The sequence below is a fragment of the Vigna umbellata genome, chromosome 5, assembly GCF_029865625.1.
Source record: "Vigna umbellata cultivar VRB3 chromosome 5, Vumbellata_1.0, whole genome shotgun sequence".
In the NCBI taxonomy this organism is placed as follows: Eukaryota; Viridiplantae; Streptophyta; class Magnoliopsida; order Fabales; family Fabaceae; genus Vigna; species Vigna umbellata.
Window position 1 is genome coordinate 30,722,664 of NC_142169.1, and position 18,943 is coordinate 30,741,606.

The window sequence follows — 18,943 nt, forward strand, 5'->3', positions numbered from 1 at the left end:
TTGTAACATTTATAATTTATATTTAAGTTTTTTTTTGTTTGGACAATATTTTAAATATGTTCAAATATAAAAAATTATTACTTCAAATATTTTAAAAATGTTCAGATATAAAAAATAGCTTATATTAGAGATTGAAAATAATGACAATCAATTTTAATTTTAAAGAAATCTTTGCTGCTATATCAGCTCCATTCTTGAATTTAATAAAGGAAAGAGAATGAAGAATTTTGAATTTTAATTTTATAAAGTAAGTTTCGAAATTGTCTAATTTTAAACAATTAAATTACTTTTATCAGTACATGTTATTTTTTATATAAAAACTAATAAAATTATTATTTTATTATTATAAAAATAAATAAATAAAATTTGTAATTTTTTTGTATATAATTTGTATTTATTTTCTTAGATTTTTATATAAATAGTTATTTTAGTTTAAAAATAATTAAATTAATAAATTTAAATAAAAGTTAGTTAATTAAAAAAATATCACTTAAGAATAAAATTAGTAAAATAATTATTTTAGTTTAAAAAATATTTACATAAATAATAAAATTGGAAAAAAATGTATGAGATAATCTCTTATATAATTTTTCAATCCTCTTAAAATTCTGTCTAAAAAACTAATTTTAGTATGAAGTTTTTCAAACTCTAAAAAATAATTATCCTCTAAAATTTGTTCTTCTAAAAAAGTAAAAACTTATTACTCTTTAACAATTTGGTTTTCCTAAACGGTTATCGATTCAAAGAAAGAATGATTTGAAAATAAGGAATCAAAGTTAATTTTGAAATATAATATATAGTATTCATATTTTGAATTATTCTTTTGAAGCATTTATAATAAAATCTATTATTATTACGAAATTATCTTTACAAAACAACTTAAAATCTACATAGAAAAGCATTTTTTAAATGAAAAAATTGACACTTAGCAATCACATACTATAATGTCCAAAGCCTATAATTCATTCATACTCCAAGTGTATATATCAACTTATTATTTATAATTTCAAAGTGAGTAACAAGTGCTGTATTATTTGCAGGCATGAAGTTCAAGCTTAGAATTTGAACCTTATTTGAGGTTTCTAAGCATATCTAACTTAAAAAAATTCTACTCATTTATCTTTCTTTAATACTTATTCATTCTTTCTTTTTGTTATATGACTATTCTGTTGCCTATTGTAATATTCATACTAATTTTGTAACCTTGGATATATCACCAAGAAATTTATATTATATTTTCGAGGCAACTTATATTGCATACTATAGGCAAGTCCTTCAAGAAAATATATTTTTATGTCATATTTTACTACATGTAATACCTTAAATTGGAGTAGTAGTTCATCGCAAAACTTGTTTGTTAATAAACATTAACAAAAAAAAAATCAGAACACTTGTATGTAAATATAATTGTGATTTCAGTAGTTAGTTTTATATAAAATAAATGAAACTTGTTCGGTGTTTAAAAATCGAAAATTTCTCTATAACCACGGGTTTGAAGTTTCATTGATTAAAACATTCAAGCACATCCTAATTTTTCGGTGGTTAGAAGTTTTTTTAAGCACAATATAGCAGTTATGATGCGAGTAGAAGAATAACACAAGTACTTCAAAAAACTAGTGAATCTTAATACGAAAAACAGTAAAAACTGACAACATATAGTTTAAAGTATACAAGATAAAATGTTCTCGTACAAACAAAACTTACAAAAAAAAGTTTAGAAACATACTCCTCGTAACTATTTTTGCAGAGAAAATTTTCGGGTACAGTCAAAGATTCATCAAAAATACTCACTTCTTGGATTTCTTTGGCGCTCTGCATAAAAGATATACAAGTAAGCCAAAGTTCATCAAGAACCAAAAACTACATATATAGCATAATAAGCAAAAACAGTAAGACTCACTGGGCAGGTTGGGGTGCTGGGGCACTGGGTGCTGTAGATGCCTTATCAACGGGACCCTAAACATTTAACAATGAAAATTTGTCAAAATCTTCATTTCCAACTTCAGTGAACACGCTCATGGTGCAGCAAATCGCCGATTTTAATAAAAAAAACACAAGTACATATATTCCAAGACACTGAAACTCACTTGGGCTAAGCGCTCCTCCCTCCGTGCAATTTTCCGTTCCCTGCTAGCCTTGTTCTTTGCACGCTTAGCCTCAAACTGATCAGACAAGGTCTTCTCTCTGGCCTTCTCAGCCTTAGACTTGTGAATGCTCTCCATCAAAACCCTCTTGTTTTTGAAAACATTACCTTTGACCTTCATGTACATATCATGGTACATGTGTTTGTCAATTTTCTTTGACTCCCTGTACTTGCGAAGCAACCGTCTGAGCACACGCATCCTTCTCATCCAGAGTATCTTTGTGGGAAGCCTTGCCTCCCTTGTACCCTTACGCTTACCTAATAGTATTCACATAAACATTATAAGAAGCCACCGACACTCTTCCAACCCCTCTCTCCAGAGGATAAAAGAGTAACTCCTATGCCACCCAACAATAATTAGAATAAAATAAGAATCTGTCTTCCTTCACAAACTAACAAGCAAATTCGTCATCCCCTGAATTACCTACTTAGAAAAATCCTGGCAGTTGGCGATGACCAGTGACAAGAAGACCATAACCATACGTTCTATATAAACATGTCCAACAGCCTTAAATTTCGTTTTCTATAGATAAATCTTTCAATAAACCCTTGTAAACAAATGTACTTCCCAAGTTAATGCATAAATTAAAATCATCTTTCGGAAAAAATAAACTAATAACAATCAGTTCATTCATTTTATCTTCTAGTCTTATTCTCCTGTATGTAGCTGTTAATTCTTGCTCGTTTGTAATTTATTTTACATTAAGCAAGTTACTGGGAATAATTACCATATCCTGAATGACGGCCCTTCCTCTTTGCCTCCTTCATCCTACGAGCACGTGATCGGGAGTGAATCTTGGTTGGCTTCCTAATGATAAACCCATCCTTAACCAACTTCCTGATGTTTTGCCCTGCAAAGTGAAACCTACCATATTAAGTAAAAAATACGTGTTCATATTACACGATGAAACAACTCAAGGATTTTGAAAAAATCTTAGCAAATGCTCACACGTACCAAACCCCTTTCACACTGCAGATAGTAGGCACTATTTAACTTAAGAACAGTTCAAATAGCGATTACATATAGAAAAATGCATACAATCTAATATTACGAGAAATATAATACTGCAAACAACAATAAACTTCGGATCGAACAATAAGTCCTCCATTTTCAACGCTTAGATAAGAAAAATAAATAATAATAAATAAAGACAATAATACTGATAAACAAGGCGAAGATATATGATGGTGATTAAGAGAAAGGGTGAGCATAATTACGAGAATTGGCCATGGAGATGTCGTTGACTTCATTGGGGTCAAGCCACACCTTTCCTCTTCCGCACTTGAGCACGCTGGCTGCAAGCCGCTTCTGCAGTTTCAGCGAAACCATGTTTCCCCTTCTCTGACGCTGCAACGGGGAGAACAAAACCCTAATTTCATTTTTTGTTGTCAGTGTATAAATACAATGTCTAAAGCCCAAATTATCAAGATTGGGCTGAGCCTAATCAGACCCAGACCATTTGTTGTTTGTGGACTGTCATATGGGCCCAACACTTTTGCTTGTTAACCTAAAACCTTGTGTGTGTACAAAATTAGTGTTTCTGTAATTTTGTTATGTATTTTATTTTATTTATGTTTGTACACAATATTTGTTCTTAAGTCTTATAATGTGATATAACTATAGGCCACAATATATCTAGTTACAGGATTAAATTGCGTACGAAATCATAACTTCATGATTTCTTTTTCAATCTTGCAATTCAATAAAAAATATCTATAGTAAAATTATAAAAAATATTTATTTTTATATTACCTTTTTATTAATACTTTTTGTTTTAAGAATTAAAAATATTATATAATTTAGTAATACTTTTACTGGATACACATGTGCGGATATTTTTTCAGTAGTAATTTTATAAGTGAAAATAGATATGTTTGATATCTTCAATAATTCAAAGTTATGTTTGTTAAAATTAATTCAGTGTAATATCAGTGAGTGCAGAAACAGAGACATATTATCACAAAGCAAACACTTCACATTGAAATGAAACAATTGGTGGAAGCAGAAGAAAGAAAGACAGGAATGAGAAGTAAAGGTTTTTGATTGAAAATGGTGGAAAGAAGAAGAAAGCCTCTGATACTGTGTTCCACCAAACATGTCATCAATTCAACTGTTCCAACCGCCAATCTCTTCCACCATGATTCTTCTCCCTCCTTCTTCCGTTTTCCTGTCGGAATTCTCCGATTCTCCGACCTCACAAATCTCTCTGTCGACCACTCTTCCCTGCTTGCCCTCTCCACCCCTCTTCTCAAAACCCTCTCCATCACTTCAGGCTCACCGGTAATTCAAACCCCTTTAACTCAATTTCCCTTTTTTTTCGATTCTAGATTATTAAGTTGCAATTTTTATCAGGTTCTTGTCAAGAATGTTGGCACCAACACACAGAAAATTGCAGTGGCTGTTGCTTTGGATCCACCAGGCACCACGGCTAACACAGACTCACAGTCTTCTAGTCCTTCTTCTTCTTCTTCTCCTCGAATAATGCTTTTTTTTCCTTCTTGTCATTTCCCTTTTAATGGTTCTGTGTTAGATGATCAAATAGCCTATGTATCGCCTCTTTTAGCCTTTAACCTTAACTTGCACGTTGCGTGCTTAAAATCCATTCTTCACCACGGGCAAGAGGCTCTGGCTTCTTATTTCGGTCCTCGAGATAAAAGGGGTGATGAGGATGCTGCTAAAATAACTGTGGATTCTGTCATCGACGTAGAATTGGAACCACTTGCTCTGCCTCCAAAGTTTGTCTCTCTTCTGAGGGTTTCTTTTGTGAAGATACCAGAATGTGGCATCCTTGAATCTATTAGATCAAGTTCACCTTTTGAATCAGAAGAGCGGCAAGACATGATCGACTTGTCATTGCAAAAATACTTTGAAGTCGACAGGTTCTTGTCCAAGGGAGATGTTTTTGGGATTAACATAAGTTGGAATTGCAATTCCCCCATTTGCATTCCTTGTAACCAAAGATCATTAAATCAAAATGACAACCTTATCTGTTTCAAGGTACTGTGAACTCTCCCATGCTTTTGTTAAACCTTGAGAAACATGTCAGGTTGGTTGCTAGAGTGTAACTCATGTCTTCAGGTTGTTGGTATGGAACCATCAGATGAACAGTTTTTTCGTGTCAATAACACCTTAACTGCTCTTGTGCTGGTAGGGAGTTCTCCATCCGCACTCCCTCCAGATTTGTTAATTGGTGAACCTGGAGGACCGGTGCCTTTGCGAGGGGATACTGTGAACATCTTGGCTTCGATACTCACACCAACTTTCTGTCCATCAGTGCTTTCTTCCAAGTTTAGGGTGTCTGTTCTATTGTATGGTTTGGCAGGTATGTCTTATGTTCCGATGCTTTGTTCTGCAAGGAATCAGTATTTTTCTCATTGATACTTCAAATTCTTTTGTGTTTTCGATCATCTTTTGACATCCTCAATTTTTGTTCATTTAAATTGTCAACTGGAAGTTTTGGAATGCATCGGCCATGCATGTTGTTTTTCCTAAATAACGTAATGATGCAGGTTGTGGGAAAAGGACTGTCGTTAGATATGTTGCTTGTCGACTTGGCTTGCATGTGGTGGAATATAACTGTCATGATCTTATGGTGTCTGATAGAACATCTGTTGCTCTAGCACAAGCTTTCAAGACAGCTCGAAGGTTATATTTTGAATACTAGCAATGATAAGAAAATATATTGCGGCAAAAACTTTGGTCCTGCTTATTTTTGTTTTGATGATGATGAAATTGCATACTTTTCTATGGGAACAGGAAGAGACGGTTCCATTAATTTATTCACCTGATTTTTTTCTTCGTAGTGGATTTTCTCCCTACCTAACAGTTATTAGATAAAGCTTTCCTTTGGCTCCTCACCTTCTCACCGATCATGTCAGGCACTGAGAAGTTTACTGTTTTGGATATGATTTCTCTCTAAGCTTCTAGTCTGGACTTACCGGATGATAATATTACAGGTACTCGCCAGCAATACTTCTTCTTCGTCATTTTGATGTATTTCGAGAATCACAATCGCCTGAGGGTTCACCATATGATCAAAGAGGAAATACATCTGAAGTTGCTGCAGTTATTAGGAAATTCACTGAGCCCGTCAGTGAACAATATGATAGTAATTCCCTGGGGAAATCAAACGTTGAATCTGTAAGATCTAACTTTGAACTCTGCTGTTGATATCATTGTTCTTTGGACTTCAACCTTTTCTGTCAATCAATTTTCCTGCACATGGCATATACTGTGTTTTGTACTGTTGCCAGGCAGATGAAAAAGTAAATCAAGTTAACATCAAAAGAAATGGAGAAATGATCACTCTTTTTTTCAGCTCTCTTACGGAGCTTGTGACAAAGAAAAGCAATAATTTCCTGAAAAATAATTGATACCCAACATGTTGTCTTCTATTACAGCACTCTTACATCTATTATCAATTAGCTGTCATAGGGTAAATCCAAATCAGGGCCACAAAAAACCTCAGAAACCAAAGTTGTCTTTTACTTTTTACTAGAATCTTGAATTTCAAAGAAATTTACTTTTACAGCATGTTGGTGAAGGTGGAGACGAGTGCTGAAAAGGCAAGTGGACATCAGGTCCTATTGATTGCTGCTGCTGACAGTTCAGAAGGTCTTCCATCAACTATCAGACGCTGTTTTAGCCACGAAATAAGCATGGGGCCTTTGACTGAAGAGCAAAGAGCTGAAATGCTATTACAGTCATTGCAAAGTTTTTCTGAACTCTTCTCTAATGTAAGGGTTTTTGGAACGGAGCTTCATGTTGTGTTTGTGTCAACTTTTAATTCTTTTTTCTTTGAACAAAACATAGATCAAATTCTTTATTTACATTCCATCAAGTTCGAAAGTTAAATGACAACATATGTGTGTTACTTTTGAATTTAAACAACATATATTGAGAATATACATTGTCGTTTCATTGTTTGATTTGAGAATTTGATGGAAAAGGTCTTATAGGAACTTGATATTATGTTTTTGTCATTTGTTGGGTTAATTAATTGACTAGTAACGAAACCAGTCATGACATTTCTCTCAATAAATTTCAGAACACCGAAAAAAAACTGACTTAAAACTTAATTGTAAAAGAAAACAATATCAGTAAAGAACTTCCTTTAAAGTTGAGAATGGGAGAAAGATGGTGCCATGAGATCAATTTGAAATTCTGATTTACTTCTCAATTCTCAGCCAAAAATATTAAGGAAAGTGAAAAAAACAGAGATACCAAATGTTGGAACATGCTTTTTATAATAATGTAGATTATACATCCAAATTTGTTCAAATTATTAACAAATGCTATAATTTGTGCTCCTGAATCCCTGATTAGATCATTGCCTAGGTGTGTTAGAATTGACTGATTACATTGTGGCCTCTTGCAGACTGATTCAGAAGCTTTAGTAAAAGAAATAGTTGGACAGACATCTGGTTACATGCCCAGAGATATTCGTGCTTTAATTGCTGATGCCGGTGCCAACTTATTTCCGAGAAATAATGCTAAAGTAGACAAAGACGTCTCTGATGATGTAGATAGTTTATTTAATTCCAAGATGGCAGAGGACACCAATCACGGGAAAGTTTCACATCAGATTCCTGGGAAAGAAGACTTGTTGAATGCTTTGGAGCGATCAAAGAAAAGAAATGCGTCAGCATTGGGTACTCCAAAGGTAAATTTAGTGATTGGGCTTTCATGATGATTTTCTTGTCTGCATTTAAGCAAAACAATTTTCTGTTGTACTGATGCCAACAAATGTATATCTAAGAAAACATGTGTTATGGGGAAAAAATGTTCCTCAATGCACAGAAATTTTGAAGTGTGGATTTTCTTTTGCAGGTTCCAAACGTGAAATGGGAAGATGTTGGTGGGCTTGAAGATGTCAAAAAATCAATTCTGGATACTGTTCAGGTATTCTTCTTGTATGATATAACTATATTGATTGTTACTTTCCCCTATTTGAAGGTACAATTTCCCCCTCTTTTATGAGTTAATTTGCATAAATATATGAAGAAGAACTTTTAGGAGTATGGTGGTAAAATGAATAAAACCTCTCGTACAAGATAAAATCACTTGTTCACCTCTACTTTTAAGCTCTCTAGTCTAGCTTCTCCAAAGATTTAGGTCATTAAGTTGATTTTAGCTAATGAGACAAGTTGTATTCATGTTACCACCTTATTTTTTACTGTCCAATACGCGTTTTCTGATAAGTTTACATTCTTGCTCACTGTATCGGAAACAATACTGTTGCAATAACTTGAAAATATATTTGGTGTAAAAAGAAGCTTTTGGTTATCTATCCTCAACACATTAGAACATACATTAGGTTGCCATATATCGTAAGTTGACTCAGTTAAATTACATTTTAATTTTAAGATAGGTATAAGAATAAAAGTAAAAAGGAAGTGCTTTTGTAGAGTCAAAAGTGAAAATTTGATAAGTTCTCTTGCATGCTCAACTGGGAAAGCTATTAAGCCTTCTCCTAAACAGCGATTGGATAGGCTCTTTGAACTGGAAGACCCTTCCGAACATAAAAGGTCATGGAGTTTTCCCCGGCATTAATGCTGACTCTTTTTATGGAATGGCAAATAATATGGGCTTCACTTTCAGTCTATTTTTTCCTTTTGAGAAAAGTCTTGTTGGTGATCACGATATTAAGAATTCGAGAAGTAACAATACAAACATTCAATGAAGAAAGAACACATAAACAACTTGAGAAAAGAATTGTCTTTATTTTGGACAAGTCTGTTGAACAACCATAGAACTTAAGGTCAGCAGAAAACAAATGTGAAAGATTCACTTAGAGAATTACTGTAGGCACTCTAAGGATTACAAACTTCCCGTAAGTCAGTTTACACAGGTACCCGTGTATGCACATGTGGCTGAACGAGATAGCTTTGAAAACACTGTTTATTGTCTATTATTGATAAATGTCTAATTCATTCCGAATTTCGTGTTGTAGTTACCTCTCTTGCATAAAGATCTATTTGCATCTGGATTACGCAAGCGATCCGGTGTTCTTTTGTACGGTCCCCCTGGAACTGGCAAAGTAAGTTGTCATGTAATTGTAAATGGCAATTCTTTACCTCGGTCCTCTTCTTTTATTTACAAAAGATTTTTAACACGACTGCCTTGCTCTTTTATCTAACAACAGACATTATTGGCAAAAGCTGTTGCTACAGAATGTTCCTTAAATTTTCTTAGTGTGAAAGGTCCTGAACTGATCAACATGTACATTGGAGAGTCTGAAAAGAACGTTCGAGACATTTTCCAGAAGGTATAGTAGTATTTCAGGGTAGTTTATCAAAAATAGTTTCTAAATTTGAATTATATCCGAGTAAGTATACTGTGTCTCTTTACTGTCAACCAGGCGGTTCTCTGAACAGAATTTGATAAATTGAAGTTCAAAATGTTCACAGGCAAGATCTGCACGTCCATGTGTCATCTTCTTTGATGAGCTTGATTCACTTGCACCAGCTCGGGGTGCTTCTGGAGATTCTGGGGGTGTTATGGACAGAGTGGTTTCTCAGGTGATTTCATATTCTGAGCAAGACCATGATGTTTGCAGTTTTCTTCCCTGGGTTTCCTAATGTAATACATTCCCCTTGTTATTAGATGCTTGCAGAGATTGACGGCTTAAGTGATTCAACACAGGTTTTTTATCTGCTTGAATATTTATTCTTAGCTAAATATTATTATCTTATTCTATTCTAACGTGTGTGTCTCTGTCCTGGGCTCTTAATAGGATCTGTTTATTATAGGTGCAAGTAATAGACCAGATTTGATAGACCCAGCCCTTCTGCGCCCTGGTCGATTTGATAAACTACTGTATGTTGGAGTTAACTCTGATGCATCTTACAGGGAACGGTAATCGGCCTACTTTTCCTGCTATGTTCTTGTGAAATATCTCATACATACTATTGTGAACCTCTGATCTTTCCTAGGGTGCTGAAAGCTCTTACCCGAAAGTTCAAATTGCATGAAGATGTCTCACTTTACTCCATTGCAAAAAAATGTCCACCAAACTTCACTGGTGCAGACATGTATGCCTTGTGTGCAGACGCTTGGTTCCATGCTGCAAAGAGAAAAGTAAGTTTGACCAGGATCACAGGACCTGCCGTTACATTGCATGAAATTTGCTTGATACTAGATCAGTTAAGGATTCTGAGATTATAGTGGAGTATCCATTTATAAAGGAAATTGCAACCTGTATTTACTGTCACAAGCAAAATGCCAGAACTAAGATTTCAGAAACTTATACAAAACTACACAAACTATTATGTGATTAAAAGGGTCCTTAATTTCATTGCTTTCTTCTAGGTTTTGAGTGCAAATCCAGAGTCGACCAGCAAAGACAATGAAGCAGATTCTGTTGTTGTTCAGTATGATGACTTTGTCCAGGTAACTTTCTATCCTGTTGAAAAATCTGGTGGTTCAAACTGATAAAACTAGTAGAGTTACCAAGTTATCCATGAATTGTTTTCCCTGCTGTTTATGTGTATCTATTTATTGGAGTGGCATTTTCAGGTCTTAGAAGAGCTGTCACCTTCCCTCTCAATAGCTGAGCTTAAGAAGTACGAACAACTGAGAGATCAGTTTGAAGGCACCTCTGGATGAATTTGATTACCATGTTGTTTTTGTTGCTGTCTATTAGGGTTCCAGTGAAGGGTACATAGTATTACTACCTGTATATTAGCTGGCCATTAGACTTTCAAGCACAGACCTAGCTCATTCCTCTATCATTTTTTAAATAATGATGATACATCATATATGTTTTAATTTAACAATATAATTTTATTAAAATGCTTCTTCTTCTATTGGTTTCCATCATTCACATTCTCACTTTCTCTTTTTGTTTTGCTACACCCTTTGCCTGACCCCACAATACCCCTCTGGCGCCCAACTCTTAAGGGCCCATCTTTCTTATCTTTCTCTTAAGATACAATATCTTATAACTATTGTAATGTATTTTTTATCATAATTTTACTTTTTATTTTAATTGAAATTAACAAATGTTCCTGGTATGTAGTTATAGCATTATAAAAATTGATAAACAATATTTGTATGATTTTTAATGTACACAAATTTTATAACTTCAATATAATTTATAGGAATTTTTTGGAATATACTATTTTTATTTTTATCTAGTGGAATAACTTAGCTCTCTTTTTATTTATTAAACTTTGTTTAACTATTATATCTACTCCAAACTAATTTTTCCACATGGTTTTCTTGTTATGTTTAAAATTTTATGCATGAGGGGTCGTTGTTTCTGCAACTTATTTTTAACCTGCTTTCTTTAAATCTATCTTCTTTTTTTAAAAAAATATTTTTCATTTTTATAAATTTTTTAGATTGAACTAAAATTTTAAAATATATATTTTAATATTTTATATTAGTTTAAGTATTTAATTTTGCTTCAAATATAAATATTTAATATTTCTAATTAATTTAATTATTTTATTTGTATTTAATAAATATAGATATTTATTATTCTTAATTGTTTAATTGTTATAAAAATGTCATTTTATTGTATTTTCTACAATAAAATTTTATAAAAAATGATTATTTCACTTTTTAAATTATTTCAATTCTAATTATTTTAAGAATTCAAATATTCCTCAATAAATACAAATATTTCAATATTTGTAATTATTTTAATTGTTGAACTAAATGAATTAAATTTATATGTTGATATTTAAAAAAACAATTTTTAATTATTAAACTTCTTTTACATTACTTATTTAATCGTCGTATTATTAAAATAATTGTGTTTTTATTAAAATGTTATTTTCAAAAGTTTGAGATAGTGATAATTATTTCCAATGAGAGCTCTATATATAAATATAAATATTGTTATGTAAACACGAGTAGTACTTAAATCTAAATAAAAAAATTATGTAAACATTCCTCTATCTTTATGTGCAAACATGTTATATATAACAGTGTTATTTTTAAGTAATTTTTTCAATTGTTAAGATGTTCCTAAACCCTTACCTTTTACTTGGTATTTAATTACTTTAACATGATTTAGAATAAAAAACAAATATAATATTTTATTAAAATAAAATAATATTGTGGTTATTTTCTTTAAGATAAAACTTTAAATGACATTTAGAAACAAACAAAATAAATAAATTATAAGCATTAGTTTCCTATTGTAATAAAATTTGCAGAGTTAATTGTATTAGTGAAATTTAATGTATGAAAAAGTGTTAATTAATTAATGATTGATTTTATAGCATGGACTGAGATGCACGTGTGACATATGTGGGTTTTGTAATGGTTATCCATTTATGACCGTTTACTGAATTTGTAGCATAACATGAGATGGATGATGGCATATTCTCACCATATGCCATTGAATGGAATGATGGATACGGTTTCCATCACTTTCAGCTTAATGCGTCCAACAATTGTCAAAGGACCGCGATATTCCAACAACGCATATTTAACACTGTTTTGACAACGCCACGTGTCGTTGTTTGATTGGTTTGTTTTAAAAATAAAATTTTTTTAAAACCTACGAAACGGAAGTCCGTAACCCTTATTTTTACTGAAATTCCGAAAATAGCCCTTTCTCTGTTCCATTGGAAACGAAGGTGCGTTCTCTTGGAAGGTCGAAGGTCGCGTTTCGTGGCGCTTCACTTTGTTCTGTGTGCGTTCGTCTTCGAAGCTTCCATCTTCGCTGTCGTTGTCTCGCTCTCTCGCTCTATCATTTTTACTTTGTGTTAATCTCACTTATAATGACAAAAGTAGTGATTGAAAAATGAACGCAGCATTATAATAAGAATTTGAAAAGTACGAGACCATTTTCAATAAAATTAATGGTAATTAATGGGAAGGAGTTGATCAAATTCTGAGTGGGGAGATGGGTGTTGGTCATTGATGTAAACGCAAGAAGTGTGGAGTGACCCATGAGTAGGGGGACGAAGTACTGCAAGGGATGAGTCAGAGTGTTGAAAAAATGGTCTGGTAATCGTTTACAGAATCCTGGTAAACGATTACCCGAGAGAAAATTGGATTTTGTACATAAAGTCCAACACAGGTAGTCAGCCAGGTGAACAGGGGTCACCATTGGAAAAAAAGCTCAGTTTTAGGCAGTTCTGCACCTGTCTGAGGCTGGTCCAGGTGTTTCAGTGGTGGGAGAGGGTGGTTGGTGATGTGATGTGTGTCCAAGGAGTGTGGGGTGACCCCTCATCAGTTGGAGGAGCAACCTCTGCAAGGGATGAGTGAGGGTGTTGAAAAAAGGGGTCTGGTAATCGTTTACAGCATCCCTGTAAACGATTACCCGAGACAAAAATGGATTTTGTACAGAAAGTCCAACACAGGTACTCAGTCAGGTGAACAGGGGTCACCATTGGAAAAAAATGTGAGTTTTAGGCACTTCTGCACCTGTCTGAGGCTGGTCCAGGTGTTCCAGTGGTGGGAGAGGGTGGTTGGTGATGTGATGTGAGTCCAAGGACTGTGGGGTGACCCCTCATCGGTTGGAGGAGCAAGCTCTGCAAGGGATTTGTTGACCAAAAAACCATACAAGTGAATTTAAGGGTCATTACTGGTTGGGAGGTTATGTTTGATGACCCCAAGAAGTGGGGAAGAAGTCATTCTTACTGAGGGGACCAAGTTGGACAAGTGCAGAGCTAATCTGCAGAAAAAACATTGTCGTAATCGTTTACAGTGGCCTCGTAAACGATTACACGAGAGAAATCACTGTTTTGTACAGAAAGTTGAACTGAAGTAGTCAGTTGTAGTGTCCTGGGTGATCATTGGCAAAAACTGTTAATTTAAAGCACAAGTCCACTTGTATTTACTTGGTGTTGGTGTTTGACTGGTGGTAGAGGGTGGTAGGTGATGGGAGGTGACCCCAAGAAGTGGGAAAGAAGCCATTCTTACTGAAGGGACCAAGTTGGACAAGTGCAGACCCAATCTGCAGAAAAAACACTATGGTAATCGTTTACAGTATCTTTGTAATCGATTACAGTGTCAAAAAAGGTGTAAACTTGATTTCTAAGGCATAATTTGAAAGGTCTTTGAGTATAGATTCCAACAAAACAAGAATCAACTCATTTGGAGTTCGGTGGAGAAAGTTATGAGCAAAAGAACAAGCAAAGGTGAGAGTTGGCAAAAATATATGAAACGCTAACTTGAAAGAATAAACTGTACCAACTCAGATGTCCAAAAAATACAAATTAGTAGTCATTGGAAAGATTTTTGAGTCTAGTTTCTAATAAAAAAAGAATCACATCATTTGGAGGTCGGTGGGAAAAGTTATCAGTAAAATAGCCAGCAAAGGTCAAAGTTGACCGCATGTTATCTCACCCAAGTTGCTCATCTCATAGACATTGTTTTTTTCCTCCATCATGGGGTGCCAAAACATCACTTCCCACCACTGAAACACCAGGACCAGCCTAAGAAAAGTGCAAAAGTGCTTAAAACTCACCTTTTTGGCCAATGGTGACCCCAGTTCACCTGACTGAGTACCTGTGTTGGACTTTCTGTACAAAATCCAGTTTTGTCTCGGGTAATCGTTTACAGGGATGCTGTAAACGATTACCAGACCCTTTTTTCAACACCCTCACTCATCCCTTGCAGAGGTTGCTCCTCTAACTGATGAGGGGTCACCCCACATTCCTTGGACACACATCACATCACCAACCACCCTCTCCCACCACTGAAACACCTGGACCAGCCTCAGACAGGTGCAGAACTGCCTAAAACTGAGCTTTTTTTCCAATGGTGACCCCTGTTCACCTGGCTAACTACCTGTGTTGGACTTTATGTACAAAATCCAATTTTCTCTCGGGTAATCGTTTACCAGATTCTGTAAACGATTACCAGACCATTTTTTCAACACTCTGACTCATCCCTTGCACTACTTCGTCCCCCTACTCATCACGGGTCACTCCACACTTCTTGCGTTTACATCAATGACCAACACCCATCTCCCCACTCAGAATTTGATCAACTCCTTCCCATTAATTACCATTAATTTTACTAAAAATGGTCTCGTACTTTTCAAATTCTTATTATAATGTTGCGTTCATTTTTCAATCACTACTTTTGTCATTATAAATGAGATTAACACAAAGTAAAAATGATAGAGCGAGAGAGCGAGACAACGACAGCGAAGATGGAAGCTTCGAAGAACGACAGAGCGAGAGAGCGAGACACAATATGGAAGGGTTGAACGAACTTCTTTCCCACCCGAAACCGCCCAAACCCAATTCTTTAAATTTTAACGAGAGAGCGAGAGAGCGAGAGAGCGAGAGAGCGAGAGAGCGAGAGAGCGAGAGAGCGACAAGGGTTGAACGAACGTCTTTCCCACCCTAAACCGCGAAACCCAATTCTTCAAATTTTAACCTCGAAATCCCAAAATACCCCTCGCCCCGTAACCCTTTCTGTGTTTTATTTTCAATTTATTTGGCCAATCAAGAGCTGACACGTGGCGTTGTTAAATCTGTGTCAAAATTTCGTTGTCCAAATAACATTTTCCATTGTCAAAACCATGACATTAATCAACCATTAAATGCTTCTTCATTCACGTCATACATGCATACATACTTTTCTTTTCCCTTTTTCCTTTTCATCTATCTTTATTTCTGTTTTTTCTTTTTTTATCCTTCTAATTTTTCCCTCTTTGGTTCATCTATACTGTTATAGTGATGTAAAATTTGTATTTAACTTTTATAAATTTTATTGTATCACATATTTCAAAATTTAGTTTACTTTACTTTGATATCAAAATTGTATCAAATTTATATTATAATCAATGTATTTTATATCAATAAAAATATATTTTTCTATCACTGATTTGCATGAGGCTTCCAACTAATGATAATTGATTAATCTTTGTTTAATAAAGTTGGATAATATTATTTTACTTGAGCAACACTTCCAAGTGGTGGCATGCTTAATTGTCCATTCAACCTGACCCTTTACATTGGGATTTTCACAATAATCACACACAAAATCTCAATAAACTATCTATTAAAATAACTACAAAACAAAATATTGATACAAGAAGATACACATAATCACTTAGAAGTTCATAAAGATTTAATAGGTTTTTCTTCTGTATTTATAGCAGTAATTTAATAATTTTTATTTATTTTATACTTTGATTTTTTTTAAATATCCTTTGAGTTTTATCAATGTTTATTTTAGGTTATCATTTTCCATCATGTTCGAACTTTTGTTATTTTTTATCAATTAATTAGTTTTTTTTTTTAATGTTATTGCATGTGAATATGGTATGTACACTTGTCAATGAGGTGATTTCTTTTTATTTAGTTTTTTTTAATTAAAAAACATTGTTCATTAAGTCAACAACGTAGTATAACGTAGTAGTATAAATGTCATGGTCTTATATTTGATTGACTCTATGTATTTATTATTTTTATTTAATTCAGTTTTAATTTTTATTAAAATTAAATAATTTTGTATTATTTAAATTGAGATTAAATTTAATTTTATATTAATATCCTTAACAAATTTTATTTTTATTTTTTTACCATTATAAAGATTGAATTAAATATGAAATAATGAAACTCATATTACCATATAACAAAATACTAATGTGAGATGTGAACGATTTTTTAAAATAAAAAACTATATACTAACACGTATCATGCTCGCGTGTTAATTATTTAAATGAAGTTTAAAAAAAATTAAATTGACAAAAATTAAAATTTGATTGGAAAATAAAATAAAATCACATGAGAAAATTGAATAAATATACGAATGAAAATATTTGAACTTATATAAAAAAAAATACATGTTTAGTCACTATTAACGTGTTTAAAGATGATCACTGGTCTTTTTCCTTTTTTAATCTTTAGACGATATTAGCATATATCAATTCATATTTTTTAAACAATGTTGATTTAGTGAAAAGATTGTATTAAATTTTATTTAAAAATAGAGAGACTGTATTAAATAAAAAATATAGATAAAACATTAATTTTTTTTTCAGAAATATAAGGCTAAAAATGCAATGTTATTAATAAATATATGGAAATTTATAAAAAATATAAATAAAAATAAATTGTTGTTCTTTTAATCATAAAGTGCATATTTTCGTTGGACATGAAATCACAAATCTGATTTTTATAAATAATTATTTTGTAATTATACCAAAAAAAAATATAAAAATGAGAAATATTTTACTTTTTTTAGTATTCTCAGTACTTAATGACAAGAAGAAAAAAATGCCAAACATCTCCCAAGGAATTATTCCTCCATTTGGTTAAATTTATTGTTTGATTAATTAATTATTTATCTGTTTTAGTTTTGTCTATTGTTTTCAACCAGTAAACTCACTAGGTTAAAAATTTATTGATGTGGTAAATGATAAACTCGTCAACTTACTAAAAAAACTAATACAAAAAATAAATAGTTAAATAAATTAAAATTCATATATTATATCTATATAGACTAATTTATACATCTGATTAATAGGTTAGACTTGGATAACAAAACTCTAAAGTAAGTTTAATCAATCCAATTTAATTTAGTTGAAATATTTTATTTTTGTTATATTTATTATATTATATGATCATTTAATCAATCATAGTCTGAACGGTTAACAATAATCTAGATAATCAATTAGTGAGTTCGGTCAATTGTATACCGCCTTAGATGCACTAAGAGTTTGCATTCCATAACTCAAAATGCAAGTCAATAAGAAGAGAGTGTTACCAAACAAGTTGATTAGACATGTACTAGCTTGGATGACTAATCACCAACTCGGTAAGCAAGATAACGAGTTTAGTCAGTCACCAAACCAATCGATCGACCATGAATTAGACTACATAAATTCAATTTAAAACTAATCAACTTACGAATAAAATATATTTTTTTACAATTAGACTACAATTAGATCAACATTAATCAAAAGTCAACGAAGAAATGTATAAATAAAAGCATGAGGTAAAAAATTAAGTTAGATGCATTTACTGTTGTTTTAATGTTTAATTGTCAAACATTGAATTAACTTTGACATTAGAATGCATTTCAAACAAGAGATCCATTGACTTCCACCTACTACTACCTTAAACATTTTCTAATTATTGAACTTTGTTATAAAACTCAAGTTACTAATTAACTATTGAACTTAAGCAGAAACACATCAATGGATGTTTTTCTCTATGGAACAATGACTATGTTTTCAAAAGTTGTTAAGAACTCTTTCAAAAGTTGGGCAGTTAAACCATACTCTGTCCATGTCATTTCTTTGCCCTTAAACTTACAAGGTGAAGGTTTCTTCAACAATGGACAAACTCAAACAGTTAGTTTTTCTTAGCAGAAAATAAGAATTAAAAACTGTTAGATGTTGCTTGACGTGTGATATATATGCACATCGCATGTATAATAAATGAGTCAATATTAACAATATATTAACATTAGTGTTGTTGATCTACATCTTAATAATAGTTTTACCTAATTTAGAAGGGGAAGCAATTTAAATACCACTTCTTCTTTTTAACTTTTAATATATTTTTTAAGAATAAAACCGTAATAAATAAAACTGAATTTAGAATCAGAATAATAACGTCTAACAAATAAAACTCAAATTCTTAAAAAGAGAAAAATAGCATTCCATTTTGTTATCTCCATCAATGAGGACAAACAGCTTTCCAATTAAGAAAGCAGGTTGGTCTTGAGTAACTTTCAAGGGTATCTTGTCAAAACTGGTAAATAGGTGTTGAAGGGAATAAAAATTAAAACCAAAGCAGCAGTAAATGAATGATTCTGTCGTAAAAATGGAAACTTAAATGTAAGAACAAGTTTATGCACCTGCTGAAGACACA

General features: G+C 32.7%; 2 protein-coding genes across 4 annotated transcripts; one reads left to right on the forward strand and one right to left on the reverse strand.

The window, feature by feature from the left end:
* Positions 1-1,604: 1,604 nt before the first annotated feature.
* Positions 1,605-3,523, reverse strand: LOC124828113 (large ribosomal subunit protein eL19z). The gene is made up of 5 exons (XM_047301343.2): positions 3,362-3,523; positions 2,872-2,994; positions 2,088-2,401; positions 1,901-1,956; positions 1,605-1,812 (listed from the first exon to the last, which is right to left on the reverse strand). Exons 1-5 carry the CDS (start codon positions 3,471-3,473, stop codon positions 1,788-1,790), a joined length of 630 nt encoding a protein of 209 aa, XP_047157299.1. The 5' UTR covers positions 3,474-3,523; the 3' UTR covers positions 1,605-1,787.
* Positions 3,524-4,078: 555 nt separating this feature from the next.
* On the forward strand, positions 4,079-10,964 carry PEX6 (peroxin 6). Of its 3 annotated transcripts, XM_047301345.2 has the most exons (16): positions 4,084-4,424; positions 4,497-5,141; positions 5,223-5,466; positions 5,654-5,789; positions 6,101-6,284; positions 6,689-6,880; positions 7,522-7,806; positions 7,974-8,045; positions 9,097-9,183; positions 9,289-9,411; positions 9,554-9,664; positions 9,750-9,788; positions 9,880-10,001; positions 10,079-10,223; positions 10,455-10,535; positions 10,662-10,964. In XM_047301345.2, exons 1-16 carry the CDS (start codon positions 4,194-4,196, stop codon positions 10,749-10,751), a joined length of 2,787 nt encoding a protein of 928 aa, XP_047157301.2. In that variant the 5' UTR covers positions 4,084-4,193; the 3' UTR covers positions 10,752-10,964. The 3 variants fall into 3 exon arrangements, 2 of the variants coding, with proteins under 2 accessions (XP_087947570.1, XP_047157301.2); XR_015779724.1 differs by lacking the exons at positions 10,455-10,535; positions 10,662-10,964 and having other exon boundaries at positions 4,079-4,424; positions 9,896-10,001; positions 10,079-10,220; XM_088091444.1 differs by lacking the exons at positions 10,455-10,535; positions 10,662-10,964 and having other exon boundaries at positions 4,079-4,424; positions 9,896-10,178.
* Positions 10,965-18,943: the final 7,979 nt, after the last annotated feature.